General features: G+C 41.8%; 1 protein-coding gene across 4 annotated transcripts; it reads right to left on the reverse strand.

Moving 5' to 3' along the window:
• Positions 1-3,410: 3,410 nt before the first annotated feature.
• OPTN (optineurin) lies at positions 3,411-21,954 on the reverse strand. 4 transcript variants are annotated; one of them, XM_082751528.1, is made up of 14 exons: positions 21,935-21,954; positions 20,901-21,124; positions 18,922-19,124; positions 16,164-16,319; positions 15,332-15,408; positions 13,084-13,218; positions 11,866-11,947; positions 8,806-8,921; positions 7,979-8,128; positions 7,260-7,353; positions 6,461-6,619; positions 5,649-5,779; positions 4,610-4,689; positions 3,411-4,383 (listed from the first exon to the last, which is right to left on the reverse strand). In XM_082751528.1, exons 2-14 carry the CDS (start codon positions 21,064-21,066, stop codon positions 4,262-4,264), a joined length of 1,671 nt encoding a protein of 556 aa, XP_082607654.1. In that variant the 5' UTR covers positions 21,067-21,124; positions 21,935-21,954; the 3' UTR covers positions 3,411-4,261. The 4 variants fall into 4 exon arrangements, with proteins under 4 accessions (XP_082607654.1, XP_082607655.1, XP_082607656.1 ...); XM_082751529.1 differs by having other exon boundaries at positions 20,901-21,080; positions 21,935-21,953; XM_082751530.1 differs by lacking the exon at positions 21,935-21,954 and adding an exon at positions 21,627-21,769.
• Between the last annotated feature and the right edge of the window lie 5,375 nt (positions 21,955-27,329).

Raw genomic sequence — 27,329 nt, forward strand, 5'->3', positions numbered from 1 at the left:
ATGGGACACATTGTGACAGCAGGAATGTCTTGTTAAAAACAGGGATATGTGACAGGTAGCAAGTCCTTCATTGGCACGTAGAGTCTAGTCACTTTAAGGGACAAAAACATTTTATCTTATTTGTCGTCTAAGGGAAAGCAAATTACTCTTAAACTTGTGCTAATGAGTATCTGCTGACCATGGTAACCTGTCATGATAGGTCATTTGTCCTCTGTGTTAAATGGACTGCAGTTAATGATGACATCTACAGAAAAAATAATCCTTCCTATTGCATTAGCAGCTTTCAGTGTATCGTGGCTTTATTTCTTGCAGTTCCTTGTCCCTCCTGATTTATGATCTTAGAGCCAGTACCTGATCTCTCTATGAAGACCTGCTTCAGCCAGTGCCCATGTTGTCCTGCTGGTATTCCTGTGCTAAGATCCCTTCTCTTACCGAAGCCTCTTAAAATGATTAATTTTGGCTTGACAGATGTATAAGTAATTCCTCCTTTGGCCTTTCACATTGATTTTCTGTGTTTTCATTAAGGTTAACGCTCCTCAGATGAAATGAGCTCTATTAACATTCTATTAGTTTGATTTTGGCCTAGTAGCACTTCCAACAGCTTTTGATCATTGCAGAATCCATAACTATTGCAAAGTTCCTGTAATAAAATTGGATTCAAGGAAAAAGCCCATAAATCCTACTGTCGCAAGGAACTAATTAAAAGTCAATAAGAGATTGCATCTGCTGGGGGTGCTTGTAATTGATGAAGAAGGTTGCAACCAAGCTGATGAATATCTCTTCACAACAGATTTCAGTCAGCTCTTGCATTACCTGAAATTATGGATGAAGCCATGTGTGAGAGCATGAGCTATAGCTAACAGAAAGGAAGAATCCAGAAGCTACAATAGAGGAGTTGAACAAACGTGACAACCTCATAAATAAAAACAAATCACACACAGAATTGTAGGGGTTGGAAGGGACCTCAAGAGATCATTGGGTCCAACCCCCAACATTGTGTCCATACCCCGAATCCTCTTAAAAAAGCAAATAAATAAACAAAAACTTTAATTACAAGGGCAAAAAAAGGACTATTTTTCCTGGTGTTGGTAGCTGAGAGTTCATTGACAGCATAATATGAGAAACGCTTGTCTCTGCACACTAAAATACATTGAAGGAATATTTTTTTCCCCCCAAGAAACACTACACATATTTTTCTTGTGTATGCTTTAAGGATATTAATCTGTTTGAACCAAAATGTAAATCTTACTGTATCGAGGTCTTTGTTTTGAATTAATCAACTCTAGGTTTGAAGCAAGATATTGAGTTACCAAACTTTTATTTCTAATTCTGCTATTGATCTGTTCGGTATGTTTTCTCCTCTGTGATTGGATCTTCATCCATAGGACCATTTGGATAAGTGCTTAGTTCTTGAGTGGATTGACAGGAGAATTTGTCATGTACCAGTACAAAATATCTGCCATAACACTGCATATTCAGTTGTTGTATCCAGCATCCTTAAGGCTTTCTCCTATAGAGTTGTTCCATTCTCTTTAGCTAAACATTGTTGGATTATATAAACTATACAAGTTTTACTGCACATGCACCTCTCTCACAGGTTGTACAATTATTGTACATTTCCTTTAGCTAATATCTCTTAAAATTGGAATTCAGTGTGTCTGAAACTCCCTGAAATGTCAGCAGTAAAGGCCACATACCTGCCACTGTTGATCACAGAGCAGTCTCATATTTCTTATAGACACGTGACATAACTCATAAGCAATGTTACAGAGGGTGAGTGCATGACTCCTTCCTATACACAATGCTCAAGTTAGGGTGCCAGATGTATGAAAGTGTGTTTGAACACTGAGTCTTACTTTCCTGGCTTAATGCTTGCAGGGAAAGGACAGTCCTTCTGTAGCTCAATAGTTGCAGATACTTTCATCATTTCTGGTGTATGTGGAAGCTGAGATACCTCAGCTTTCAAGGCTAAAACCATTGCTAATTGTAGTTATATAACTTGTCCTTACATTTAAGACATTTCAAGATATGCTCTATCTGAATTGTATTGCATGATTATCTACATAACAGATATGGAAGTAGCTGTTCTTCTCAAATGAAAGAAAAAAAGATGGCATTGATGGAGATCTGTGAAATCCTGAACTCATCTTATTCTGTCCCATCTTTTGTCCCTCACCTGATATACTAAATCTAAAGCTATTCCCTGTAACTCCTGTGATGGGGCACAGTGATTATTCATATCACATCATCAGAGACAGCAGTTCCTGTCTAATTTTCCCCTTTGGACTACTTGAGGCTTTCTTGGTGAATAATTAATGCTACAATAGTCTTTTACCACGATTTGCTATGTTCTGTTATTAAATACACTTTCTACCATTTTATTAGGCTGATGCTGAAAAGTCAGCATTTTCATCAGACTCTGTAATATCAGCAATTTATAACAACTATGGCACTTTCCTACCTAAACCTACTCTGGTAAAAGTGCTGTAGTTATAAATGCAATCTTTCCTGCATTTCTTCTTCCAGAGGTCCAAGTGTCTGCAGTTCACACCATCTATAAAGGAGGAAAATTCAGGCTTCCTAACTCTGGCAATCCAACACGTCTGAGACCAGTGCACTGTAATGTCAAATCAGGAAGCATTCGGGCTTATTATAATGTGGACTTTGAAGTGGAAGGGTGAACCAAGAAGTAATAAATTGGTATTAAGAATACAATGTTGAACTTTCATTTTCAGTTTAGTGTAATCATCCTACTCTGCTCCTTCTGAATACCCAGCCCACAATTCTGAAAACTGGGAAGAAACGGACCAGGCACAAATCAAACCTGTTGGTGCCCTCTGCAAGACAAACAGACTGCCCCAAAACAAGATGGGAGAGATTTAATTACTTTGTTGTAATGCAGTTAAAGGGTGTTGCCTCGGTATATTTGTTTCTAGAGGTTCAGTTTTGAACAGTGGAGGAAATAAATAAAAATCTAATAAAAATCTTTCCTTATCCCAAGGCTGGCAGATCAGTCCAAAGCCATGTGGAAGCTTCCTTCCACCTGGGAAATGCCCAAGTGACCAACACTTTCCTTGAGCAAGAAGATGATGCCATTAGAAGATGCCATTTTGGGTGCTCAAAGGCTTTCACACATTTGGCTTCCATTTGCTGCCAGTTTTCAGGACTGCAAATTTTAGCTATTTGCAAAAGAAACTAAATTATTCGTTGATATGGATCCCATAATGTTTCCTGCTGTTCGTGCTCATTTATATTTCGTTAGCTGTCTATTACTCTCCCTTCTGTAAGAGCATGTTAGGAACTGTTTTTTGTTGAGATAAAACAGAAGTGAGGTCAAGAACAGAACTAACATACTGCAGTTCTTTCTACATGATTAGCAATCTTCTTTTAGCCTCCAAAGTATTCTCAGGCATAGATAATTTTATACTTGCAATAGATTTATTTTGAGATGTGAAAATCCATCATACTCCTCTCTTTAAATTAGGTTACATCCATTTCAGATTTTCTAGCACAATACTGTACAGATTCAAATAAACTTATTACAACAAAGAATAATCAAGACAACACCTTAAAAATAAAGTTCTATAAAACCCAGTGACTTGGGTACACCAGGAGCTACATATATCAGACCTTAATGATCTGTCTTAAACCTTACCCACATCCGGCTAAAGCAAGAAGTTACATAAGCCATCAAAAATATAACACCAGATTAGTATGGTCACGAGGGCAGCAATAAAACTGCCATCTGGAGAAAGAGCAGGGTTCATTTTAAATGCTTGATGAATATGACAGTACTTAGTTTCACTGGAAGCTTCTCAAACAGCTTTTTAATATATTAGTTTCCTGATTGATAGTATATGACAGATGAAGTATTTACAGGCTTACAGTAGTTTAACTGATCAGCATATATCCCATCTCCCTTCTGATTTCAGTAATTCAGCCCAGTTCTGTGGACTAGCCATAAGAGCAGAGCACATCAGGGGAATGTTCCTTACAGATTTAATTGCAGCAGACACTCTGTGAGTTTCTTAATGCATCCATGTTGTTAACCTATAAAAATTCTTTTCCTAAAGCAGATTACAACAAGATCAGTGAGTGCAGAGTAGGGCAGGAGTTTTCCTGTTTTCTCACAGGATGAGAAAAAACCTGAAAACTTCCTTCACTGTATGTAGAGATGAGCATTATTTCAGCAGAAAAAAAAAATAATAAAAGTGTATTTGGCAAGTGAAATTCCAGTAGATGAAGAACTGGAGGGCATTATTCAATTAATGCAGTCCATAACGTGAATCTGCAGCGTGTCCAGATCAGGTAGAATTTCTTCACATTTTGGGCACGAATACATTGAGATATTCCGCTGCTCTGGCCATTCTTGACTACCAGTTCCTGCAAGCAGAGAAGATAAATGATTACCTGTTACATTACTTTATTTTTCCGCTCTTTTTGTGCAATAGTTGAAAGAGGACTCCCAATGGCCAGAGAATCACACTCTCTGCAGCTACCCAGTTGCCAAAATAAGGGAGCTGGGGAGCTGCTTGCAGCCAAGCAAAGCTGTTTTAAACTGAACACAGCAAGGCCTGACCCCGTGAGCAGGGGAGGGTGCTTACGGTACCTCTTTGGACAAGGCGAGGTGACCGTTCCTGTTCTGGTGCCCTGGCTCCGTGGCGATTCTGCATCTCCGCCAAAGAGTTTCTGAGGAGAAGAAATAAGTCAATTAAAAGGGCTCTGAAAAAGAAGGCAGAACGGAAGGTATCTTCCCTTTGCCTCCAGAAAAGCTAAGAGGATTCAAAATAAATCAGGAGATTTGCAAGTAACTCATGTTAACAAGTCATGCTTTTAGTTCACAACTGCTGCTTTGTGACACAGGACCTAGAAACACTGCTGCTTTGTGAGACAGTGCCTGTTGAAATCAGGGTCAAACAACTGACACCAGCAGGATTTAGGCAGCTATGCACTCAGGAATCCAGGGGATACTCCCCTGTAAAACTCTGAGCCACTCAAGGCAAACTGCATATCTGATTAAAGGAGAAAAGCAAGTTTTACAAGAGAATGGATTCAGAGGGTTGTTAACCTGATAATGTAAATTGATTTTTCAAATTCTGGTCACTCTTCCTGTATCCAGGGCTTCCACAAGATGAGTGGAGAACACATGGTTAATATTTCTTTCTTGTAGTTTACAGTTAAGAGTGCTAAAACAGTGCAACTACAAGGCATTACAGTACTTGAAACTGCATATGCTCACTTATTACTACTACTTGGAGAAGCAACACATATCCCTGGCACACATGCAGCAAGCTTAGCTGCAGATTCACCACTAAAACTGAGGCCAGAACCCGAAGAAATTCAACTGAATCAGCAAGGAGAATGGACCAAGTATGAGTCATCCAAAGTGAAATCTTGCTGAGGTATCCAAGTCAGAGCTGATGTGCCTTATGCTACTGTGCTTCTGAGATTCTATCACAAAACTAAAATAGAGAAGTCAGCCAACTCTTTTTTTTTTTTTTTCTTTTAAAATTCAAATTAACCAAGAAATACATGTCTATAAACTCGTTTGCCTTTCTACTGAGATGCTAACAACATAACACTGGTCATCCCCAGCATATGGGATAATGAGACAATCCAAAGACGGCTCAGCCAAAATCTGTTCTCACCGGCCAAGATCTTCAAGGTTTTGCTGGTCTTTTAGCAGGTATGCCAGCTGGACGGCCAACTGCTCCTTCTCCTCATGGATCTTCTCTCTTGCTGCCCTCTCAGCATGGAAATCAGAACAATAAACCTCCATCTGATCAGAGAAATTGAAGCGTGCTGAGAATTTGTAACTGAGACTGAACCAAGTCATATATTACATGCCAAAAAAGTAAACCTCTATCATAGCCTGCATCTACTTAAAACACTCCTGAAGTCCTATGTAATGCAAAATATTCAGCTGCACTGTATATGAGGTGAAGAAGACTGAGTAGCTTCTCCATTTAGACTTCAGGGGTCTTACTGGGACCATACAACTGGTGTAGATGCTGAAATGAGGTACAGAACAGCAGTGAGGAGGTGACGACCTATGACACTGACAAATTGGTGGCACAGATAAGGAGTGGAACCAGACCAAGATGCCTTTTTTTTTTTCCTTTGCCTTAAAGGTGAGGCAGCCCCTTTTTAGACACTGTTTTCACACAGTGTTAGGTTTGAATAAATAAGCCCTAAAACATATGCAGTGATTCTTAAGACAGTGGTTTTAAATATGAAAACATTTAGTCCCAGCCTTTATGTGTTGTGCTCTGGTGTACTCTACATAACTGTAGGACGTGGTGGTACAGGCTCTGCAGGGATCTGTAGGCTGAGTAAGGGATTTGTGCTTTGGAACTGAGGAAACACAGACACAATATTCCAGACTGAGCCATTAAATAGCTCCTTCTGGTTCCTGTATAGTGTATGGAGGAACTAGCCAACTTCAAAGGAGAACTCGTACCTGAGCACGCAGCACAGCCATGGTTTCAAGGTCCTCCTCTTGCTTCGTAATTATCTGCTTCATTTCATCCATCTGGAGCTGCTTTGCAGCAAGGGCTTGTTCCGCCAGCAACACCTTTGCATTCAGTTCTTCCACCACGGCTTTATCCACTCTGTCCAGCTGCAAGGAGGAACGATGATTAGGAGATGAACTCAGAATATGACACTGCTTGAAGTGGAAGTTCGCTACCTGCTCCTACTGCCCTCGGAAAAGCTTTCAACTCCATGGCCATCAAAGCAACTTGCACTAAGACAGAAGTAGTGATTGATCTTTCAATTTATAAATTCTTTTTGAGCTTTCAAACTACATGGTATCAAGTCAAAACAGAACTCCCTAATGGACCCTCCAAAGGACACTTTCCAAAATCTGGCACTTATGTGGAGCCTCAGTTATGAAGAGGACATATTGTAGACATTCTATTTAAAAAAAACAAACATGTTTAGAGCTCTACCCTCCTACATTTACGAACTATGCTGTGGGAACACACATATGCCTTTGTGTATCACTGATCTCCAAGGACTGGACTTCATATTGCACTGCAGATTAAACCATATCTAGAAAACACCACGTAAGTACTGATGTGCAGTAAGTTTTCTGTAATTGACAGCACAGAATCTATTTTTCTCAGAGCAATGCTGCTATGTTGCATGCTATGTTATGTGAAGGGATCACAACTGCCTGAATTTATTCCCAGATACATTCTCACATCCCTTCCCACTCCCCCCTAATTCATTATGATTTCTTCTGGTGATGAGTTTACCTCTTTGATTTTCATTTCACTGATTGTTTTCATTGCTTCAGTGAGTTCAGAAAGGACTTTGCTGTATGCATCCTGCAAGTTACTGTTTCTTGTCCTGTTTTTGAAAAGGAAAGAGGCAAAAGTTTGAAACACTTAAGAGTTCTTTGAAAGATCTGGTGCTCTTTTTACCATCTTTCATTTTGCAAAACTATCCCACTTGTCCCAGTTGAAGACTTTTTTCTTCCTTGTAAAATTTCAATTTCCTAGGGTTTTAAGAGTTAGAAACGTATACACAAATCTAAATCTATCAGTCTTTAGAAAAATAGCTCAACTCTTTGCAAATTAATCTGTAGTTCTGATGAGAAAAAAGTTGTGCTCCATTCTCTCAACATCTCTCTTCCAAGGAGTTGTGTGTTGCTCATCCCTTGACTGAGTCCAAACAGATGTCCTTACTGATGGTCTGCATTTTAGATTGAAGATATCTTTATATCAAGCTCACCAATTCCATTCCAGATTAACACCTCTCTTAGGAAAACATTGATGCCTAGATTTAGAGACTTCAAGTGATGGAGAATTCATCAGGAGAAGAACCAGACAGACCAGGTAACGAGCAGCTTCTCCAGCAGCCAACAACAGTACCTGCAGACAGTTCAGCCTACACACATACAGCTTACACTCCATGTTGCACATGAAAGGGAGTGGCAACATCTCCCCAGGATACAAAACCAAGTCATACTCACTTTTCTTCCTGTGTCTTGGCTTGTTCTAGCTTGACCTCTGCCTGCACGCTTTCCACCTGCAGCTCCAGCTTCTTGATGGTGTATGCTAGCTGCTGCTTCTCCTCCAATTCTGATGCAGCAGCTGAGTTCATTATTTCCAGTACTTGGCACCTGACAGAACAACAGAGAAAAAGAAAAAGCTTGATCCACCCTGATCCCCTTTTCCTGATGAATTTGGCAGAAGTGGGTGTTGTAGAAAAAGAATTAATTTGAAAGGCTTATTTTGATGAAGAAAAAAGAAATACAAAATAAATCTGTACACAACCATCAGAAAATAAAACTACTAAACCTAATGTTTGTTTTTTTTTTCTTACTACTATGAATTTCAAAGAACTGGAATTTGACAGAAAACTAAGCAAATACAGCGAGGTTCTTGTAACCACTTTTTATGACCTAGAGGATCAATCTTGAAAAGCACAGACAGTTCATGTGAAAAGGCTTGTAACTAGGTCCCTCAGCTTCTTCCCCTAAGACTAGCACACGGATTGGTTATGTGAAGCAGAAAACAAGACTTGTCTTTATGACAGGAAGGATTAAAACCCAAATGATCAAATTCCAGGCAGCGGGGTTCTATTTGTAGAACTAGGTTGGCAGCTTGGATTTGCTGACAATTTCTGTATTTCTGTACTTTCATCTCTATTTACAAAGAAGGAGCAATCTTTTACAGCATTTCTATGAGACAGATACTTAAGTTGGTATTGTAGAGTTAGCGAGTTTCCCTAGGTGGGAGATGTCATACAAATATTTACTGGGTGTCACAGCAAAACTTTTGTTCTTCTGAACCTTACTTTTCTTGAAGCTTCTTCTGAATCAATTCTGCTTCTTTTAACTTCGCGTGGGCCTCCTGAAGCTCTTTAAACAGAGCGCAAACTTGAGTATTCAGGGCTTCTACTTCACTGCCAACCTTTTAGAGAATAAATATGGAAAAATATACATGGATAATTAAAGACCAAAAAAAATGCAGTTTAAGAGATCTAACCAGGATGTACTGGTTAGAAGTTTTCTTTTTCTAGAGAAAACAGCATGAATCAGTCTGCACCATTACACTTTATGTTCAATAGTAAGGCTACTTCTGCAAGACTTCACAGTTAGCAATTATTCCTAAACGTGGCAGAACCCCATTACACTTTAACATTAACATTGCCCTTAACACTTTCATAAAGCATTTGTGACTCTAAGACATGTCTATTGTTCTTGTCTAGAATACAGATGTGTAACACATCTACATTTCCTTCCTCAGAGTTCATGATTTAAAACCTGTGGGCAAAGCAGACAGTGATTACTGCCACTCATCTAAACAGCATTTAGTCTGTCAAAGAAACATAAACACATGGGTATCTTTAGGTAGGTTAGTTTCCTACCATTAGTAAGCTCTTTAGAGGTGTGACAGCATGTGTAGAATGGAAGAAGCAGTTTGGAAGCAGAGAATTATAGACAGATTAAACACACCAGCCTCTGCCACACTACACGAGTGTCACAGAACTGGAATTCTACGGCTCTAGCTTTTTGTAGCAGAAAAAAAAATAAAAACAAATGGTGACTCCATCACCATTTCGTCAGGAATCAACTTTGCAAATCAAGAAGAAAATGATTTCTAGTACAACTATTAATCAGACTTGGTGATCTCGAAGGTCTTTTCCAACCTAGATGGTTCTGAGTTTACCAGTTTTGTTGTGAGTCTCTTGTTTGGGCTTCAGACCAAAAGATCCAAAAGACAGGCAAAAAGTAGTAGGAGGAAAGAAACAGGAGCAGTGTTCTCCTCCTCCTGAAACATTTCAGGGTTTCAGTTGCTAAAATATATTCCCACACTCTAGAAGAGGTGAAACCTTTGCCTCCTTCTGCTTTGTGGTTTCTCGAGGCACATCCTTGAGCTTTTCTAAAGAAACATCAGGATCTAATCATCACGCTAGCATCAGTGTAATTGTCCCTCATACTCGAATTTTATTTGAAAATGTTTTTTCTCAAATGCATGGGAAGTCTCCAATCCAGCTTGGGAGTAAGCTAGGTGGCTGTGGCTGAAAAAGACACCAGGTGTAGCAAGAGTTTGCTGCTGTTTTACATCCTTGAAGAAAATTTTCACTTTTCTAACAGAGAAAGTCCACCACTGCACCAGGCAACTGAAGCAACAGAAGTCATTCATCCATGATGACTTGTGAACACTTCCAGCTTTTATCTCCCAGCAGAAGTGTGGAACAGAGCCAGTGAGACTGACAGGTAGGCAGAACACAATTTTCTACTGACGGGTGTTGAGGAGGTCACCCTCCATAAGCTGCCAAAGCCAACATCATTTGCCAGTCATGCCAATCAAAAGGGACTGAAGATGATGGTGTAAACACAAACCACATTGTGTTTTTATATCTATGCTTTTTATATCTTTGAAGCAAAAAGAGATCTTTCTTCTACCACCATAGCTTCAAAGCAAGCCACAAAAATATTTTATTGAGCAATCCAGCAAATCCAATCAGACTCACGGAGGAAAGCACTCATTTCTGCAAGGTGATGGCATTTCAATTTGCAGACAGCAGCAATTTCTTTAACAGAAAGCATGCCAGCAAATGAAACCATGTATCACTGGCAAAAGTCTGCCTTCTAATAAAGCTGCACTGTGAATTTTTGCTCCCTCACGAAAGCCATCAAAATTCAAGATATTTTACTTAATTGGGACACTATCGTCGCATACTTCTGGGAAGCAATCTTGCTGAAGGAAAAGACTAAGGTGACTCAAAAAATCCCATCACACAGTACAGACTGCCTCTCTCCAACAACCATTTCCTAGCTCAGGAAAGGGGAACACCAAAATCACAGCTTTCTAGATCTGTTTCTGGGAAGTTTGCAAGCAGCCTCCCAGGGATGGCAGAGCAGTAACTGCAGTGGTGCTTTAAGATGCCTCATCTCAGGAGACCTGGCTTGAGTTACCGTCCACATGAGTGTTTGGCAGATGTTCTCTAGCCTCTTCTAGCCCAGCCACTCCTCACTCTCCAAACAGAGTAAAGCAGCTTTGAGAAACACTTCCTTCTCTCCCCAGGATGTCTTCCAACTGTGGAGCCCTCAGAGTCACAACCGTACACTGTTTCATTAAATACCTACATTTTACAAGAGGGAGAAAACATGGAACTAAGCTGACAAGAACCCTCTGAAGGGGCACATACAACAGCACATACATGGAAAGAGTGAGTTCTGCCACAAGGATGCCACTACGCTGACCTTGATATTAGCTCTTAGGTAAGGAGCACACTTAGCTCACACGGAGAGGCCTACACGTAAATTTAGATGTCTGAATCTGGAGCTGAATCCCAACCCCAAATCCATTCAAAGCCTTAACTGAAAACATCAGGACTAAGTTTGCACATATCTGTGTCACTACCCAAGATAGTTATGCTCCCCCATTGCACTGCATCTCACCAGAACCGTGAAAAAAAAATCATACCAGCTTCCACATGAGCTCCACGTTTAAAGTCTGTTTTACAGTCAGCTGTCAGTGATTCTCATCTAAAAGCTGACCTAGTCAGCAGTTAGAAAATTCATCCAGTTTAGAAGATTTTGCAGGGGCAGAAATGTTTGCATCCTTCTCTGTCTAATGGGCAAGGCCAGGACAATGAGGTGCACCTGAAGTCATGCCACACTTCCCTAATTCTTGGCCATCCATCTTACCCCTTCTGCGTGGCTGGTGTAATTTGGAACCACCTATAAGATATGGATCGGAGAGTTCAAAATTCACTTCCATGGCTCATGCAGGATATTTACCCCCTGCTCCCTGACAGAAAGTGCAAATGTAGACCCTGAAGTTGCTGGTCTCAACACGTAAGTTGTATGTTGTTAAAACTCAGCTCAGCAGGACAGATACTTACAGCCTCTGAACTCTCTTCTTCCTGGTCAGTTTGTGTCCCTTTCTCCAGGCAGGTGCTTGTTTCATTCTCCAGCTTTGAAATTCTGGAAAACAGAAGAATCCAGTTCAATACATATATTGTGACTGAGGTTTTCATGCAAGTGATGTACTGCCTTTCCAACATCACAGCCATTAATTGGGGCAGAATTGAAAGTCATCATGCAGGAAAGCCATCGTGGGGCCTCCTGTTGAACACAGGACCCCCAGCATGTACATTTAAGTGGATGTATAAGTCTGCAGGTGTGGTGAAGGGCAATGACATTCAGTCACTGATCAGTTCTGTGACTGATCAATTTATTCACCGATCGGTTTTTGGTACAGCCCAAAACTGCTGGCTCTCTGAAAACCAGTCAGTCTGTTCACTGAATCCAGTGATTAATACTGCCTCTATTTTCGTCTGATATTTTCAGAGGTTGAGATTTCTAAGAATCATTTGGCTCTGGCTCATTACCTCTTCTAGGAAGACCACGGAGAAACAATTACTGAGTCACTAACCTTTAGTAGTAAGTACTGTCCAGGATGTGTTACTCTGCCTCTGCAAACTGGGGATTTGGAGCAGCTACTGCTTGGGCAATTGTCCACACCTGAACAGTCATGCTGATATGTCTATAACTGAGCTGTGATGGACCCTCACGCAGGTCTCACTGCAAAAGTGCTCTCTTAGGTAAGTTAAGAATTAAAATCATTTCAGATGTTTCTGAGGAGCTTTGCCAAGCTCACACTGCTAAACGTAGCTTGCCAATAGCACAATGAGAACTGTAATCCCTGTTTTATACAAAGTGATTTGGTTAAGCCCCACATGTAGATACAAAAATTGCTTTCATATAAAAGCAAATAATGAGAGAGGAGTGAGCAGAAGGAACAGCCTCAGCTCGTTCTCATATTGTTCTGACATCACCTGCGCAAAGCTGAAACCCAAGAGGCACCAGGTAATTTGTCTTGATCTGTGGTGCTACAGGAGGTAATACGACAGAGAAACTCTTTTGCTCAGAGAACGGAACTTGTGGTTTATCCCTATCAGAGCTATGACAAAATGACATTATTACTAGTGAGTGCTCAGGAAATTCCCCAGCCAGGTCATGCTGATATTTCAGCTTGTCTCCCATCAGCCACAGACTTGGTAACTGCAGCAGCTCTGAAAGAAAACAGCTTAAAACATTACAGTGCACCTATTCCATACCTGTCTTTGTGATCCTGCAGCTCCTTCTCAAGTTTTTCCCTTTTCTGAGTTTCATTTCTAAGGCAGCAGAGCAGCTGGCTTACAGTTAGCTCCTCTGATTCCAAATTCTTGGACTCATCTGCATATTTGCCCCTGCTACAAAACAAACCAGAGGTAAGTAACAACAGCTGTGATTTTATGACAGCACTTCCTCACCCCTGGTGGTTCTGGGACCTGATCTGAGAGCCCACAGTTTCACACAGTGCTGAAAAGCAACATTCTGAGCAAAGAGCTCATTCCCAAGAACCACGACCTGCCCACAAACCTGTAGCCACAGTCCCTGAGCGTGCAAACACTGTCCTTGCTACGTGCAGTGCTCAGACAGTCCTTCATCAGGCTGGGGGAACAATTTGGTATTTAAGCAGAGAAAACAAAAACAGTCGAGACAATACAAAACCCGGTGCATTTATTCTGACCTACTTGGCATCCCCTTCTGGTAAGTGCTGCCGTATGTTCCCAAAATAACTTTTTTCCCAATGAAATATGCAACATTTCTTATCTCTGTCTCATTCCTTTCCAGGAGAAGAAGGCATGCTCCAACAACAATGGACATTGGGAGTTACTTTCATTTTCAGAATAAAAATCCTTCAGTATTTTGCCTCCATCATATTCTACAGCTCTTTGGAAAATTGCATATGCTACCACAGAAACGAATACAAAACAAATACAAAACACTCTGAAAAAATAAACTAAGTTAATTTTCTGTGATAAAACACTGCATTCTATTGTCTCCACTTCCATGTCCATCCAGACAGAAAGTCAAAATTCACAAACTATATGGTAACAGATATAGGTTATACATTTCAGAAACTCAGCTGGAAAACAGCACACGTTTACAACTTTGGTTCTGCAATTCAGAAAAGAAAGTAAAGCACAGTCCTGTATGTGCTCCTGAGAGCCTGGTATCTTTGGTGAGCAAAATTCAATTCCCCAAAGACAGCATTCAGCCAGGATATATTAAGTAAATAACTTTTATCAGGGGATTTTTAGTGCATCGGCCTACTCTTACAGAAATAAACCTGTCCTGAGTGGCTCACATTTCTCTGAAGCTGTTAAGAGCACCAGTCTAAGGTTTCAGTGCTGGACAAAGACACGTGGTGCCACAGGAAATTTTGTGAGAGGTTTATATACCCCTGTTCTTGTAGGCATGGCTGACGCTCATCAGAAGGGAAGCAGGTCCCACAAAGAATATTGTCTCATAATCAAAGTGTTCTCCCAAGCCACTGCTAACGACAACCTGAATGCTTGCAGCCTGGTCTGCAGTCAGCATCTTTGTTTTATAACTTGACCATAACTGTTTTATTGCCTTCAGCTTCTTACCCACATGCTGAGGGTCAAATTTTAATATGTTATTACATTAAAATGCTGATCTCCTTTGCAATGAAGTGGGCGGTAACAGAGTTCAAAGGAAAACATGCATACAGAGCACAGTTTTCCAGCCTGCTTTGCCCCGAATATTTTCTATCTCCTTCCCTTCCAAAAGCAAGGCCACAAAGTAAATAAGACAGGTCAGCCACAAGCACCTAGCTGCCACATTGGGCAGGATCCCAAACGGAAAGTTTTATAGTATCAGCTGTCTGTGTCCATGAGGAGTAAAGGTTCAACTAGGGGCAAGAAAGTCCCTTGTGCCCTGGAGCTGACGTAAAGATCAAATTTTGAGAAGTAACTTCAACAGAACGCCGATATCTTAAGCCTAGTACCCTGAAAAAATGAGGACTAGGTCATTGCACTGTCTGCCTGCCCTACTGTGATCAAATTTATACAAACAACACGCAAGCAGAACGGGCAGGGATCGGGTCTGAAAGGCTACAAGACCTCCGATTCTTAGCAGTATCATTATAACCAGGTAGATGACTCTATTAGATTCAGAGTGACTAGATGAGAAGGAGTCCTTGAAGCCTGTATCTTCTCTTTTTGGCCTCCTTTAAAAACCTGAAAAGGAGCAGCCAGTTGGCAAGTCTGCAAGTAGACTTGCCTGGCCAACTGGCCCCAATATGCACTCCCTCTTGTCAGCTAGAAAAACAGGAGGGAAAAATGCCAGAGAGCTGGGGGTCTTTCCAATGTGGTAGGAAGGGAGAGCTACTGCAGTGGAGGGATGCAAGGCCACAGAAAAAACAGGATTTACTATACATTCCTCTAGAAAAAAAAATCCCTTACAGTGAAAGCAAAACACATTGCAGATGTTTGAATCACAGGAGAATCTACATACATGTAGACAGCGACGTTACTGGGCACTTCACCACTATTATCTTGATTTTCTTTTGCAGCTCTGTTTATTTCTCCTTCCTAAGAAAGAAAAAAAAAAAACTTATTAGCTTGGTATTTGGACTAAGTGGGATATAGTTTTATTTACCTAAGGAAGGAAGAATACCAGGAAAAAATACTGTGGTGGCAATAAAAAATAAATAAAACACAGAACTCCTACACAGCAGTTTCATGTTAACTTAAATAGTTCACATGCCTTTCCCTGTATCTCTTCAGGACTGATCAGAGAAGAGAAACAACAATGAGATTTGGCCTTCTCCTTTCATCAACAATTTCCATGGCCACTCTCTCTTGCAGAGATGACACAGCAACAGCACTGCCAATAGATTTTGAATATAAGCCTAAAAACCACTCACTTTCCTGCCTGCCAAGAGAACCACCCTTCTTTCCCACTGCAAAACTCAGCCATGACCTTTGTAGTCCAAAGAAGATTTTTTGTAGCAAAAAAGGAGAAGGCATCCTTGAAGCTTTCCTGCAGTTTGAAGTTTTCTCTGACAACTGCAAAGAATTTTTAATTAAATTATCTCTTAATTTCTTGTTGCACTTTTTTTCCAGAGAGGGATGTGCTACTAGGGGGTAGCAGAGACCCGTATTTTCACATTTCACCTTTTGCCTGTAAAGATTTCTCAGATACAAGAACAGTAGAAAAAATGGATTTCTGTGCCTCTAGGGAACGCAGAAGAAAAAATCACTTTGCAAAAAAAAACACTAGGACCAAGCTTGAAACAAAGTATCTGGCTGCAGCTCACCGTGTCCTTTTTATTCCCCTCACTTACATTCATCCCAATCTCCACAAAAGAGTCCTCTGCTGAGATGTTCAGCTTGACCTGCAGTTCTGAAATGATGGCCAGCAGATCTGCCTTCTCAGCCTGGAGCCGCTGCACCTGGGACTTGAGCTGCTTCGCTTCCTTCTCAGGAGCCATGCTGCCCTCCTGGGATAAACAAAAACCTGCATTAGCCAACAAAGAGGAAACAGCAAACAGAGCCTGAACGTAACAGTGGTGTCCCTTTGCCCTACTTCTCTGATTCGGTTTGCCTGGAAAAATCCAGTATAGAGATCCCCAAGCTATGCTTTGGTTCACTAGACAGCAAGAAGAGTAAACTGTGCAACCAAGTTCATCAAGTGATGAGTGTCACGATTCTGGAAAACACGGACCTAGTCTGCTGAATGCACAGATAATTAGGATGTAAATCTTTGCCCAACTCTATGCCTCTCACTACCATGTAGGGTCTCAGTTGTTCTATGCTTTTTTTTTTTTTCCCCATATCCTTATTTCTTTTCCCAAACCTACTGAAGATTTTAGGGAGGAATGACCAGTTGGCAAAAAGACTTTCTGCATATCCCACTTTCAATCTTCTACCACCATAAAACTACTTCTCTGTACTCCACATCCACGTATAAATTTCTGCCTATATCCCTAACCTTCACACCAACTTCTATGTCCTTTCTGCTCCAGCCTCTGTCCCTCAGAGCTTCCCAAACTTAATCTCTCCCTCACCTTTTGCCTCTTCCCTTTCCCCAGGATCCTCAAAAGCCTCTTTTAAGCCCCCACATAACCAGGAAGCCTCTTTTTCTTCTCCCTTTCCTTTAGATGCCTCTCCCCCTTACGAAACTCTCCCTGGAGTTTCTTTATTCCCTGTTTTGTAATCCAGTTCTTCTATCTCTTGGTAATGCCTTATTATATGACATTCCATCAGTATAAATTCTGAACAATTCTTGGAGTCAGAATTACTTTCTAGCCCATCATTCACACCAAATCTCCAAACTCTTGCCATGATGACAGTGTCTCATCTTGCAATACTTCCCCACACACATGACTCACTGTGATTTTGTGCTCAGGCTGTAAAAGGCTGCGACAGGAGTCAGCTCCAGTGAAGAAGAGAGTTTCATAGCCACCAGTGCTCCCAGAGCTATAGTTTTGCGAGAAACCCTCCTCTGAATGCTGCTTTATCACTAAGGAAAGCAACAGTATATATCTGTGATGTGCTTTGAGTGAAACAGGCACATCACTTAGCAGTAGCAAGGGACTACAATGCATCTCAGTAAAGAGTAAAAAAACAGAGGTGAGAGGAGAGAAATTAGACTAATTTTTAGTCAGACTTTTGATTAGGAGAAAATTTTTTCATGCTTTCATTTGGAAAAGAAGAAAAAAAAAGAATGTAATTAAAGTATAGCCAAAGTATTCAAGAGAGAAAACCATTTTGGCTTAAATGACACTGTCAGCCTGAAAATCATGATCAGAAATGAAATGTTTCTAACTAAATTAAATTATCGCTGACTGATAAAACTGCAAAGAATCACTAAAGAATCAAGAATTGCCTTATGGAGCTCTTACAGATGAGATAATTAAGAGATTTATTTTTACTTAGTCGGATTGCCCAAGCAGGTTGGATCACTCTGTCAGTAACATACTTTAAGTATCTGAAGTACAAGAAGTTCTGAAACAGGTATGGGCAGAATAAGTCCCCTACTTCCCCTTAAAATCTATTCCAGATTTATTAAATTCTGAGCTTCCCTGACAATCCTGAAACACAACTTTTAGCCCGGTTTCCTAATACGGTCATACTTGCACAATCACATGTTTATACATGACTTCCCTTATTCCCTTCACAGCTTTTGAACTCATTGGCCAATTTCAATGTACATGTTGGGAGATTTCTTACAGAGTTCCATAAAACTGGCAGTCACGAGAGGAAGGGAAATCCTACGAATGGCTCTGTGGGGAGAAAGGCTGATACACTCATCCTTCAGCAGGCAACTGAGAATCTGCATTTATTCTGTACCACATGCCAGTATTGATTGATTTGGCTCTGCATGAAACTTCTCGTTAATCATCTCTTCACATAACAATGTGGGACACAAAGCAGGTTTTGCTCTAACAGGCTTTGTCCATAGATGTATTCAGTAGAACCTGCGAATTGATGTTACCTGACTGCTAAGCAATTGTCTGCAATGTTAGAAACTACTTGCTACAGAGCCAAACGTAACACAGAGGGACAAAGCTCAGTCAGACTGAAATAGAGCAGCTGAAGAACAAATCTAATCTGAACCTTAGTAAAAAGGCTTTCGTGAGTGGAGAAAGATATAAAAATAGATGGCAGGGTGTGTTTTTTTTTTCTTTTTGCTTAAAGGCCAGCTTCCCACCGGAAACACAAAAACGAAAGCAATCAAACTTTCCTGAGAAAGAATCTAAGGAGGAAAGGGAGGGATGAAGCCAACTGAACAGTAAACAAGATAAAGAATGATAAGTTGGCAAGAAATGCTCATTTCTTATTTTTTATGTTGATAATGTTAACTGTTATTATTAATTATTATTAAAATGATAGTTATCTCTGGTGTGGCACTATGTTCTGTTACTACACTCTGAGAAGACTCACTTCATAAAATAAGTCAGGCCAAGACTACCTGTTACAGCATAAAGATAAAAATGGAGAACGTTAACAGAACTCCAAACCTCACAGTATGATGAAGGGGCATAAAAGCTCCTTTCAGTCAATTTCAAAGTGTGTCAATCCAACAATTTCCTTATTTACCATTTCTGCTCCTTCTTCTCTTTCCTTTAAGCTCTGAAGCTGTTGCTGTAGCTGTTCATTTTCAACGCACTTGGCTAGCAAGCACTGCTTTGCTTCTTTAAACTTTGTCTCGTAGAATTCTCGTTCTTCTTTCTGCTTCTCTCGCCAGATGGAAAGTTCCTCATATCGCTCCTTCATAGCTTGGTTATGCAACTTCATGGCTTCTAAATGATAGCCAGAGACAAGTCATTGATTCACAGTAACACATGTCAATGAAACAGCAGATTTCCTCTACATGGGCTCAGCATTCTTCAGTATCAAAAGGGTAAGCAGTAATTAGGTTTGAAATGCAAACCTCCTTCTCATGTGTCTTAGTGAACTAAAACAAAACGTACTACAGCTCCTTAACACTTTAATAAATACTATTAAAACCATTGCTGAAATAACGTGCCCACACGCTCTCACTCCTTGATTTACTTCATAGCTAAGAAGTACAAGCATGAAGTATTGCTCACAAGAAGTTTCTCGTTATCTTGCTGCACGTGCTATGTGCATGATGAACCCAAATGAAACTACCGAACAGAGATTATGAAACTGAGTCAGTAGGGAAAGTGGATTTTCTAGACTGGTGAAATAGCGCATGAAAGCAGATGCTATCAAACTGAAAGTCTCAAATATGTTCAACCATACTCTGCTTGAACATTCAGTCAAGATTTGATTAAAAATGTTGAAAAAAAAAATGTAACAGATAACTTACAGCAAAGTCAGCTCACCCTGACTAGGAAGGCAAGTTTTATGTAACAAAGTCAGTGAGTCAGTATGTAACAGCACCATTATAGCAAAATGCTTACAATATTTTTATAAAGTTAATGAAAGGATTTCAAACTTGCTTCTTAAAGCAACATTCTCAAAGACAGTTGCTTGAAAATCTTTCATACATTGTATATTCCTGTGACTGCCATTATGTCTTGATGCCATTTTGCAAGGTATGAGTTACAGCAGCTGCAATTATGGTCCTAAAACATTATCTTATATGGCACAGGACCTCTTAGCAGAATACCAGAGGTGCTTCTTGAAGCGACTTTCCTGCCAGATACTCATGAGACTCCAAGGCAGAGAACTTGCACTAGGTCCAAAAATGATTCAGGTGGAAATTGAACACTGAGTTAAAATCACAGCACACAGGACACATGACTTCATGCTCTGTTACCATATAAGCAGTTAGGTACCTCTGCCTTTTATGCAGAAAATCCCCAAATCCTTTGGGTTTTGCTCTATTAAAAAAAAAAAAAAAAAAAAAAAAAAAAAAAAAAAAAGTATCTAACACCTAAACTTTTGGGATTGTGAAACAAAGCTTTCTCACCTAAAAAGCTTAAATCATTAGGCATTTACAGAGAAACCTAATGGTCTCTCCCAGACAGACCCAGCCATGACTGCTACTTCATTTTGAAGCACAGAAGGTGCTACCACATCTAAACTTTCAAAGTGGTTACTACACACGGTGTAGAACAGTCTGTTTCAATTTCCCTTGCTACCTGAGAGGATTCAGCACCTTTCAGAGAATATCCAAACCAGAACTATTCTGGGTGTTGTGGACTATACACTTTGCTGATGCAGCTATGACAAAATGTTAGTCTATCTGTAATGTAAATGCCCAACCATTCTAAAATACAAACCAAAAAAGCTCTTAAAGGCTGATGAGCAAAACCTCCTAAAATACACAATGCTATATTGACTGTGTGTGTAGTTCTGAAGCAACTAAGTTCTGAAGCCCATAAAGTGGGCTGTTCTCCCCCTAATCTTCCATACCGATTCAACTTGATGTGTCCTATCAATTGGCCTTGCCACTTACAGAGTTGCTGGTACAGTGAATGCTACCCAGATAGAATATGTTATCCTGCAAGGGCAAATGAGCACTGAATTCATATTCAAAGGCAAAGGAAAAAAAATGCAGAAGAGACTCCTTTTGCATTTCCAGACAGATCTGCATTGACATTCACCTTTTAACTCGTTGTTCTCATTGATCAGTTCTTTCATCTGCTGTACCATCTCTTCAGGTGTGTATGTGCTGAGGGTGGGGGCAGCCCCACCGTCTGTCCCCTTTTCCATTTTGCTCCTGGGATGCTCTCCATTTTCTGCAGGACGGCTCTGCACCTTGCTGGACATCTCTGAAGCGACCACTACAAGGTCGGTAAAGAGAAAACTCTCATTTCTTGCCACATAGCTACGTGGAAAGGAAATACAGTGACACTTTTATTGCCTCCAGACGGGCTGCGCATCCAGTCACAGCATTCAGGGACCACCCGATCCCTCTGACCCCACTACTCCAAAACATCCATGAGTCTTTATATCCCATTAACCCCCTCATAGAGAGGAGTGGATGAATAAAGCTGAGACATCCACGAGCCTCTATATCCCATTTACCCCCCCAGAAAGAGAGGGCTGGATGAATATGACATTTAATTCCTGAGACATCTTGGATGAATAACACTGAGACGCTGAGACGTCTCTCAGCCTAAAACCCTTCTTTGGGAGCCCCTTCCTTTGGGAACAAAACGTAAAAAGAAGCTTTAATCCTCTCCCCTGCGTACTAGGAAGCCTTTAAGGGCAGCAAAGCCGCCTTCCACTCTCTCCCCCCGTCCCTAGGGTGCACCCAGCAGCCTCGCCGGGGCTGCGGGACCCTCCCTGGGGCTGGGGGCCCCCCTTGTCCACCCACACAGCCCTACCGGGAGGCCTCGGAAAGCTCTGGGTTCCCTTTACCGCCGGGATTACATTTCCGCCGCCTCCCTGCCAGCTTTCGTTTTCTCTTGCCGTCGCAGTTCGCTTCACCGGGGGAGGCGCTGAGGCGGCCGCCTCCGCGCCCAGTCACGGCTCTCCCCTCGCCTTTGCCTTCCCCCTAGGCCCGCCCCGGAGCCGCTGAGTCACCGGCTGTGGCCGGCTGTGGCCGCCTGAGGCCGGCGATGGGGACAAGCGACCTCCGCGGTCCCCTCCCGGCCCCATCGCCTCAGCCGTGCCCGCCGCCGTCCCCGCTCACCCCCCTCACGCCGTGCCCATGGCGGCTCGGCTCAGCGCCGCCAGCCGCCGTCTCCGCCGTCTCCGCCTTCCCCCTTCGGGGATTTCCCCAGCTCCGAGCGGCCTCTGGGCGGCACTGCCCGGCCAGGAGGGTCGGGAGAGCCTGGGTGTGTTACGGGAGGTGTCCCCGGAGCCTTCTCTTCTCCAGGCTGAACACCCCCAGCTCCCTCAGCCTGGCTCCACAGCAGAGGGGCTCCAGCCTCTGAGCATCCTCGTGGCCTCCTCTGGACTCGCTCTGATCCATCCCTGTCCTTGTGCTGGGCCCAGAGCTGAACACAGGCTCCAGGTGGGGGCTGAGGAGAGCAGAGCAGAGGGGGACGAGCCTCTCAGATGCAGGACCTTGCACTTGGCCTTGTCGAGCCTCATAATGTTCACACAGACCCACATCTCAGGCTTGTCCAGGTTCCTTCCCTGCAGCGTGTCGACCACACCACACAGCTCAGTGTTGCCGGCAAACTTGCCGAGCATACACTCGATCCCACGCTGTCCATGTCACCGCCAAAGATGTTAAACAGCTCCGGTCCCAGACACCCTGCAGAGAGGAGACTACCACGGGCAAAGCATCCTGCTGAGCCCAGCACTGGGGCTACTGAAGAAGACAGGCTCCTCTGAGGACCTGTCCCCATCTGCCTGGGCCTCCCTTGGGTGCTGCTTCACGGGGCTCTATGTTTTTCTTGTCAGGGTAGAGGTCTCGTAGGTGGTAGAGCAGCCAAATCCCATGCAACCAAATGCTGCAAGACAGATGCAGCACACCCCACCACATCAGCCCCCCACTATGGGGCTATGGACCCCATGGACCTGCTAGGAACCATGTGTAGGGTAGGTATGGAGAAGGGAACTCTATGTCTTTCACAGCTTCATGGCCTTGGCCCACATCTGGGCACACAGCACCTTCCTTCCCATACAAGTTTCCACACAGAGGAGGCAGCGGGTGGAACCCAGAGGGGACCCAAAGCAAAATCCAGCAGGAAAAATGAGGGCTGCAGTCAGTCCTTTAGCAGGTAGCTGCCTTTCCATGCAGGCTCTTTTATGTTGGATTACAGGGGCTTCCTTACACTCTTGGTCACCATCTTCCAGCTCAGATATCTGTGTACCCTGGGAACAACTGACCTCTCTAATAAAGACAAAAGCAAAAAAGCCATTAAATACCCCAGCCTTATCCTCATCTTTCATCACCATGTTTCCCCTCACATCCAGTAAAGTATGGAGATTCTTCTTAGTCCTCCTCCTTTTGTTGTTGATGTATTTATTAAAGCATTTTTTTATTCTCTATTACTGCCTTAGCCAAACTGAGTTCCAGCTGGGCTTATGATTTTCCCCCTAAACAACTTGACAACAGCTCTATAGTCCTGCATTGCCTGCCCCTTCCTCCAGAGTTCATAAACTTTTTTTTTTCCGAGTTTCTGTTTAGCAAGGCTGGTCTTCTCCCCTGCCAGCTTGAGTTTCAGAGCACTGTGATGACATGCTCCTGTGCTTTCAGGATTTAATTCTTGAAGAAAGTCCAGCCTTCTTGCACTCCTTTGTCTTCCAGAACTGCCTTCCAAGGGACTCTGTCAATCAGGTTTCTAAATTAGCCCAAATCTGCCTTCTGGAATGCCAAGGTAGCAGTTCTCCTAACTGCCTTCCTTGCTTCACCAAAAGATCAAAAACTCTAATATTTTGTGATCGCTGTGCCCAAGACAGCCTCCAACCATCACATCACCCACAAGTCCTTCCCTGTTTGCAAACAGCAGGTCAATTGGGGCACCCTCTCTAGCTTGCTTCTTCAACAGCTCTGTCAAGAAGTTATCCTCCACACACTCAGGAACCTCCTAGACCGTTTTCTCTCTGTCATACTGTATTTCCAACAGACATCTGGGAATTTGAAATCCCCCATGAGAACAAGGACCAGAGATTGTGAGACTTCTGCTAGTTGCTTGCAGAGTATTTCATCTACCTCTTCATCCAGGTTGGGTGGTCTATATCAGGCTACTACCATAATATCTGCCTCATTGGCTTTTCTTCTGGCTCTTAGCCAAAGAAACTCAACTTTTTCATCACCATAACCAAGCTAGTTAGGCATTCCCTAATGTAATCCTCTCCTTCTCCACCTCTCTCTCCTGCAGAGCCTGTAGCCATCTGTCCAAGCACTTCAGGCATGTAAGTTGTCCCACCATGTCTCACTAAGGCAGATAATATCATAGCCCTAAAATTTAACTAAAACTTCCAGTTCCCCTTGTTTACTGAAGGAACAATAGAAAACCAACATCAATAGGATTGGTTAGGAAAGATTTCTCATTACACTAGAACTAAAAAGTGCCCCAAGAAATGATCAGACAACTGCTGTAAATTGAACAAAATGAGGTGCTTTTCATACAAGACCATAATTACATTTTGGTAAATATTGCCACAGGGTACTGTAGAGATGACTAGATTAGGAAGGGATTCACCACACTCAAGGGACACGGCCTATTAATGTCTGTTAAACATTGTGGTTGGTGCAGTTTGTGACTTTCTATGGAGTAAGCCAGAAACTTACTATTACAAGGGAGAGAAGGGTGGTGGACAGTGGACACTGGCAGGGACCCATCCTTTTACTAGGTCATCAGCTGAGAAATGTCAGCATTCAAACCCTGGCTGTAGGTTACCAGTCTCCCTAGAAATAAAATCAGAAAACATTTGGGACCATCTACATGGTGAAGAACAGGTTTCATAGTAGATTTATGTATGCTGAGTCCATAATGCACGTGCTTTCTGCTTATACTGCTAAGAAAGGGAATCCATCTCCTTGGAGATACGCTGAGATCTCCTATGCTTGTGGGAGTGAGATCTTTGCATTACTGCTGCCTCCCATCATGGCATCCATGGCTGATATGTTAGATGAGCATTTAAGTCATAGAGAGGCGGTAAACATAGCCTCTGTGAAGACAAGGAGCAGTAATACTAGCACTAGCTCATTGTGACTTTTTTTATTTGAGCTCTGGACTAAGTTCTGGCAAACTGGAGGACTTTACTGTGTGTGCAGCAAAGACAAAAGAAGAGCAATAAAGACCAACCGAGTTTTACTTGACAGCACAATTTAAGGAAACATTTTCTATTTGATTATGCTTCTGATAGCTGTTTGTTCCCCCAGCAATCCCAGATCTGATTTTATTACCAAAAGTTCATTTTTGGGAACAGATCTTATTTAAACAGAAAAATATCCAAGTTTTGAGGGAACAATTTATTATTAAATATGTGCTTTACTGCCAGTGAATATGTGTATCTTGCAATTCTTTGAAGAGTTAGGGGTTCTTGGGAATCAGAAGTGATATAATCTGATCTTAATTGCAATGAAACATTTTTTTTAAAAGGCAAAGAGAAACTGAAATCTTTGTAGATAGGGGTAATGGGAAGATAAATAACCAATGAGGCTTGTGGAAAAAAAGGAAAAAAATAAAGTTTGATTTTTTAAAATGATAAGGAAATATTGCTCTATATCTAAGGAAAGTTACAGTGTTTGCATGAAACACTGTTTTAACACATCAGCACAGTGGGAATAAAACTCAGAAAGCTATTGTTTGGGCCCACATAGTTTATTCAGATATTTTTTTTCACCACTGGCTTTGATCACGATTTGGTTTGTCCATTCTGCAGGTCATGAGTAACATGCAGGAGTGTACTATGTATGACCTGTGAATAAAGGAAACTTTATTCTAACTCTTTCCATGATGGCCTGAACTGCTGGAGTGAATTACAAGTAGCTCATCTATCTGTGCCTGTACTGCACTGAGGGTAAATATTTACAGACATAGCTTACAGATGTGTAGAAGTGTCTAGCTTTCCCCAAGTCACACTCTAGCATTTGTTTGCAATAATAGGCATTGGTCAGCTCCAGGTCTGAGGGCTCAGAAATTCCCTTGTGGCAGCTGAGCCATGGAAACAGTCTTTGTATACATCCTTACTCCCTAGCAAATGTGAGATAACGCAGCTTAGCTCTGTCTGAGAAGGCAGAGGGTTGTGCTGAATTATCTTCACATCACCCCAGGCTAACAGCTTGGAGGCTGTTTTTGCATTTGTCCAGGAGCTGAACCCTGAGAATCTAACATAGCTGGAACAAAGGCTTCAACTTCAGAAAGCTTAGGTAGGAAGAACATCTCTCTATGTATATCTCTATGTATATACACATAGGGCTTAAGTTTTATCCGTCTGTCTGTCTGTCTTATATAATGTGGAACTCGTGCTGCCTTTGACTCTTTTATGTTAGCTCTGCTCTTCTTGTCTTTCTGGTCTGTGTTACCTTCTTGCTCCTGACTGATGCCGTGTTAGCTGCTGGAAACTCCTGATTTTGGCCAGGGTCCCATAGATACTCTACAGACATAACCCAAAGACTGACTTCTTTCTCAGGACACCATGAATATCCACTACACCAGTCTGGATTGCTTCCTCCGAAGAGCTCAGGTTCCTAAAGAGCGCTGTTTTATTCTGTCTGCAGAAGGGTCCATGGGTCTGTGGAAGGACCACTACCCTTGATTAATACCTGGGCTTCTTGCCAAAGTAAATACTAGAGTATTTGCTGTGCCTTCAGATTTGCTGATTAAGGTTAATTTCCAATTGATAGGTAATGTGCAAGCACCACAAAGATATGTTCTTTGCAGGCTTTGAGCAGATTAAGCGGGGGAGAGGGGATGCTGTGAAGTGCATCCAACTTCTGCAGTCAGCAGTATTGTGTGATGAATGTCACCATAACCTAGAGAAAAGTAAGATAATGAAATGCATTCATTTCTTACAACAATTAAGTGTTACCGTGGCCTGGAAATGGCTCAGAGCCAGCTGGTAAAATTTACATTAAAAGTTGTCAGACCTTACATGATCATCTACAGTAAAACAACTACAAAAAGCATGAAATTCAGATGTATGAACCAAATGCTGTAAACAGATGATATATTGAGCTTCATGGATTTTTGATTACCAGTCCAGTATAGAAGTGATTTCTATTGATGCTGTTACTACCTCGAAAAAAAAAAAAAAGAAAAAAGAATTAAGATCATGTTTTCAGTCTGATAAACCTATTGTGGGCAAGGATCCTGGTTGGGATATGTAAAGCAAATGGTAGTGACAAAGAATGTATCTAATTGATTGCTTTTGGCCTGTTCTGCACAGTTAAGTACTCAGTGTGTCATGTACCACTTTCCCTCCCGCGCACAGCCGAATGGATAACTTCTTTTACAACTGCAATTATATAACATCCCTGTGCAATGACACAGAAGAGTAAAAATAGTGCCTCTAGTGCAGCTTTTAGATGATCTGATTCAGAGCTTGCTGGTATGTAGAGAAATTGTAATTTAACAGTTTTTCTTTTCAGCTTTCCTTCCCTGAAATGAGTTGCAATTTGATTG

This window comes from Aythya marila (genome assembly GCF_965140915.1).
Source record: "Aythya marila genome assembly, chromosome: 1".
In the NCBI taxonomy this organism is placed as follows: domain Eukaryota; kingdom Metazoa; phylum Chordata; class Aves; order Anseriformes; family Anatidae; genus Aythya; species Aythya marila.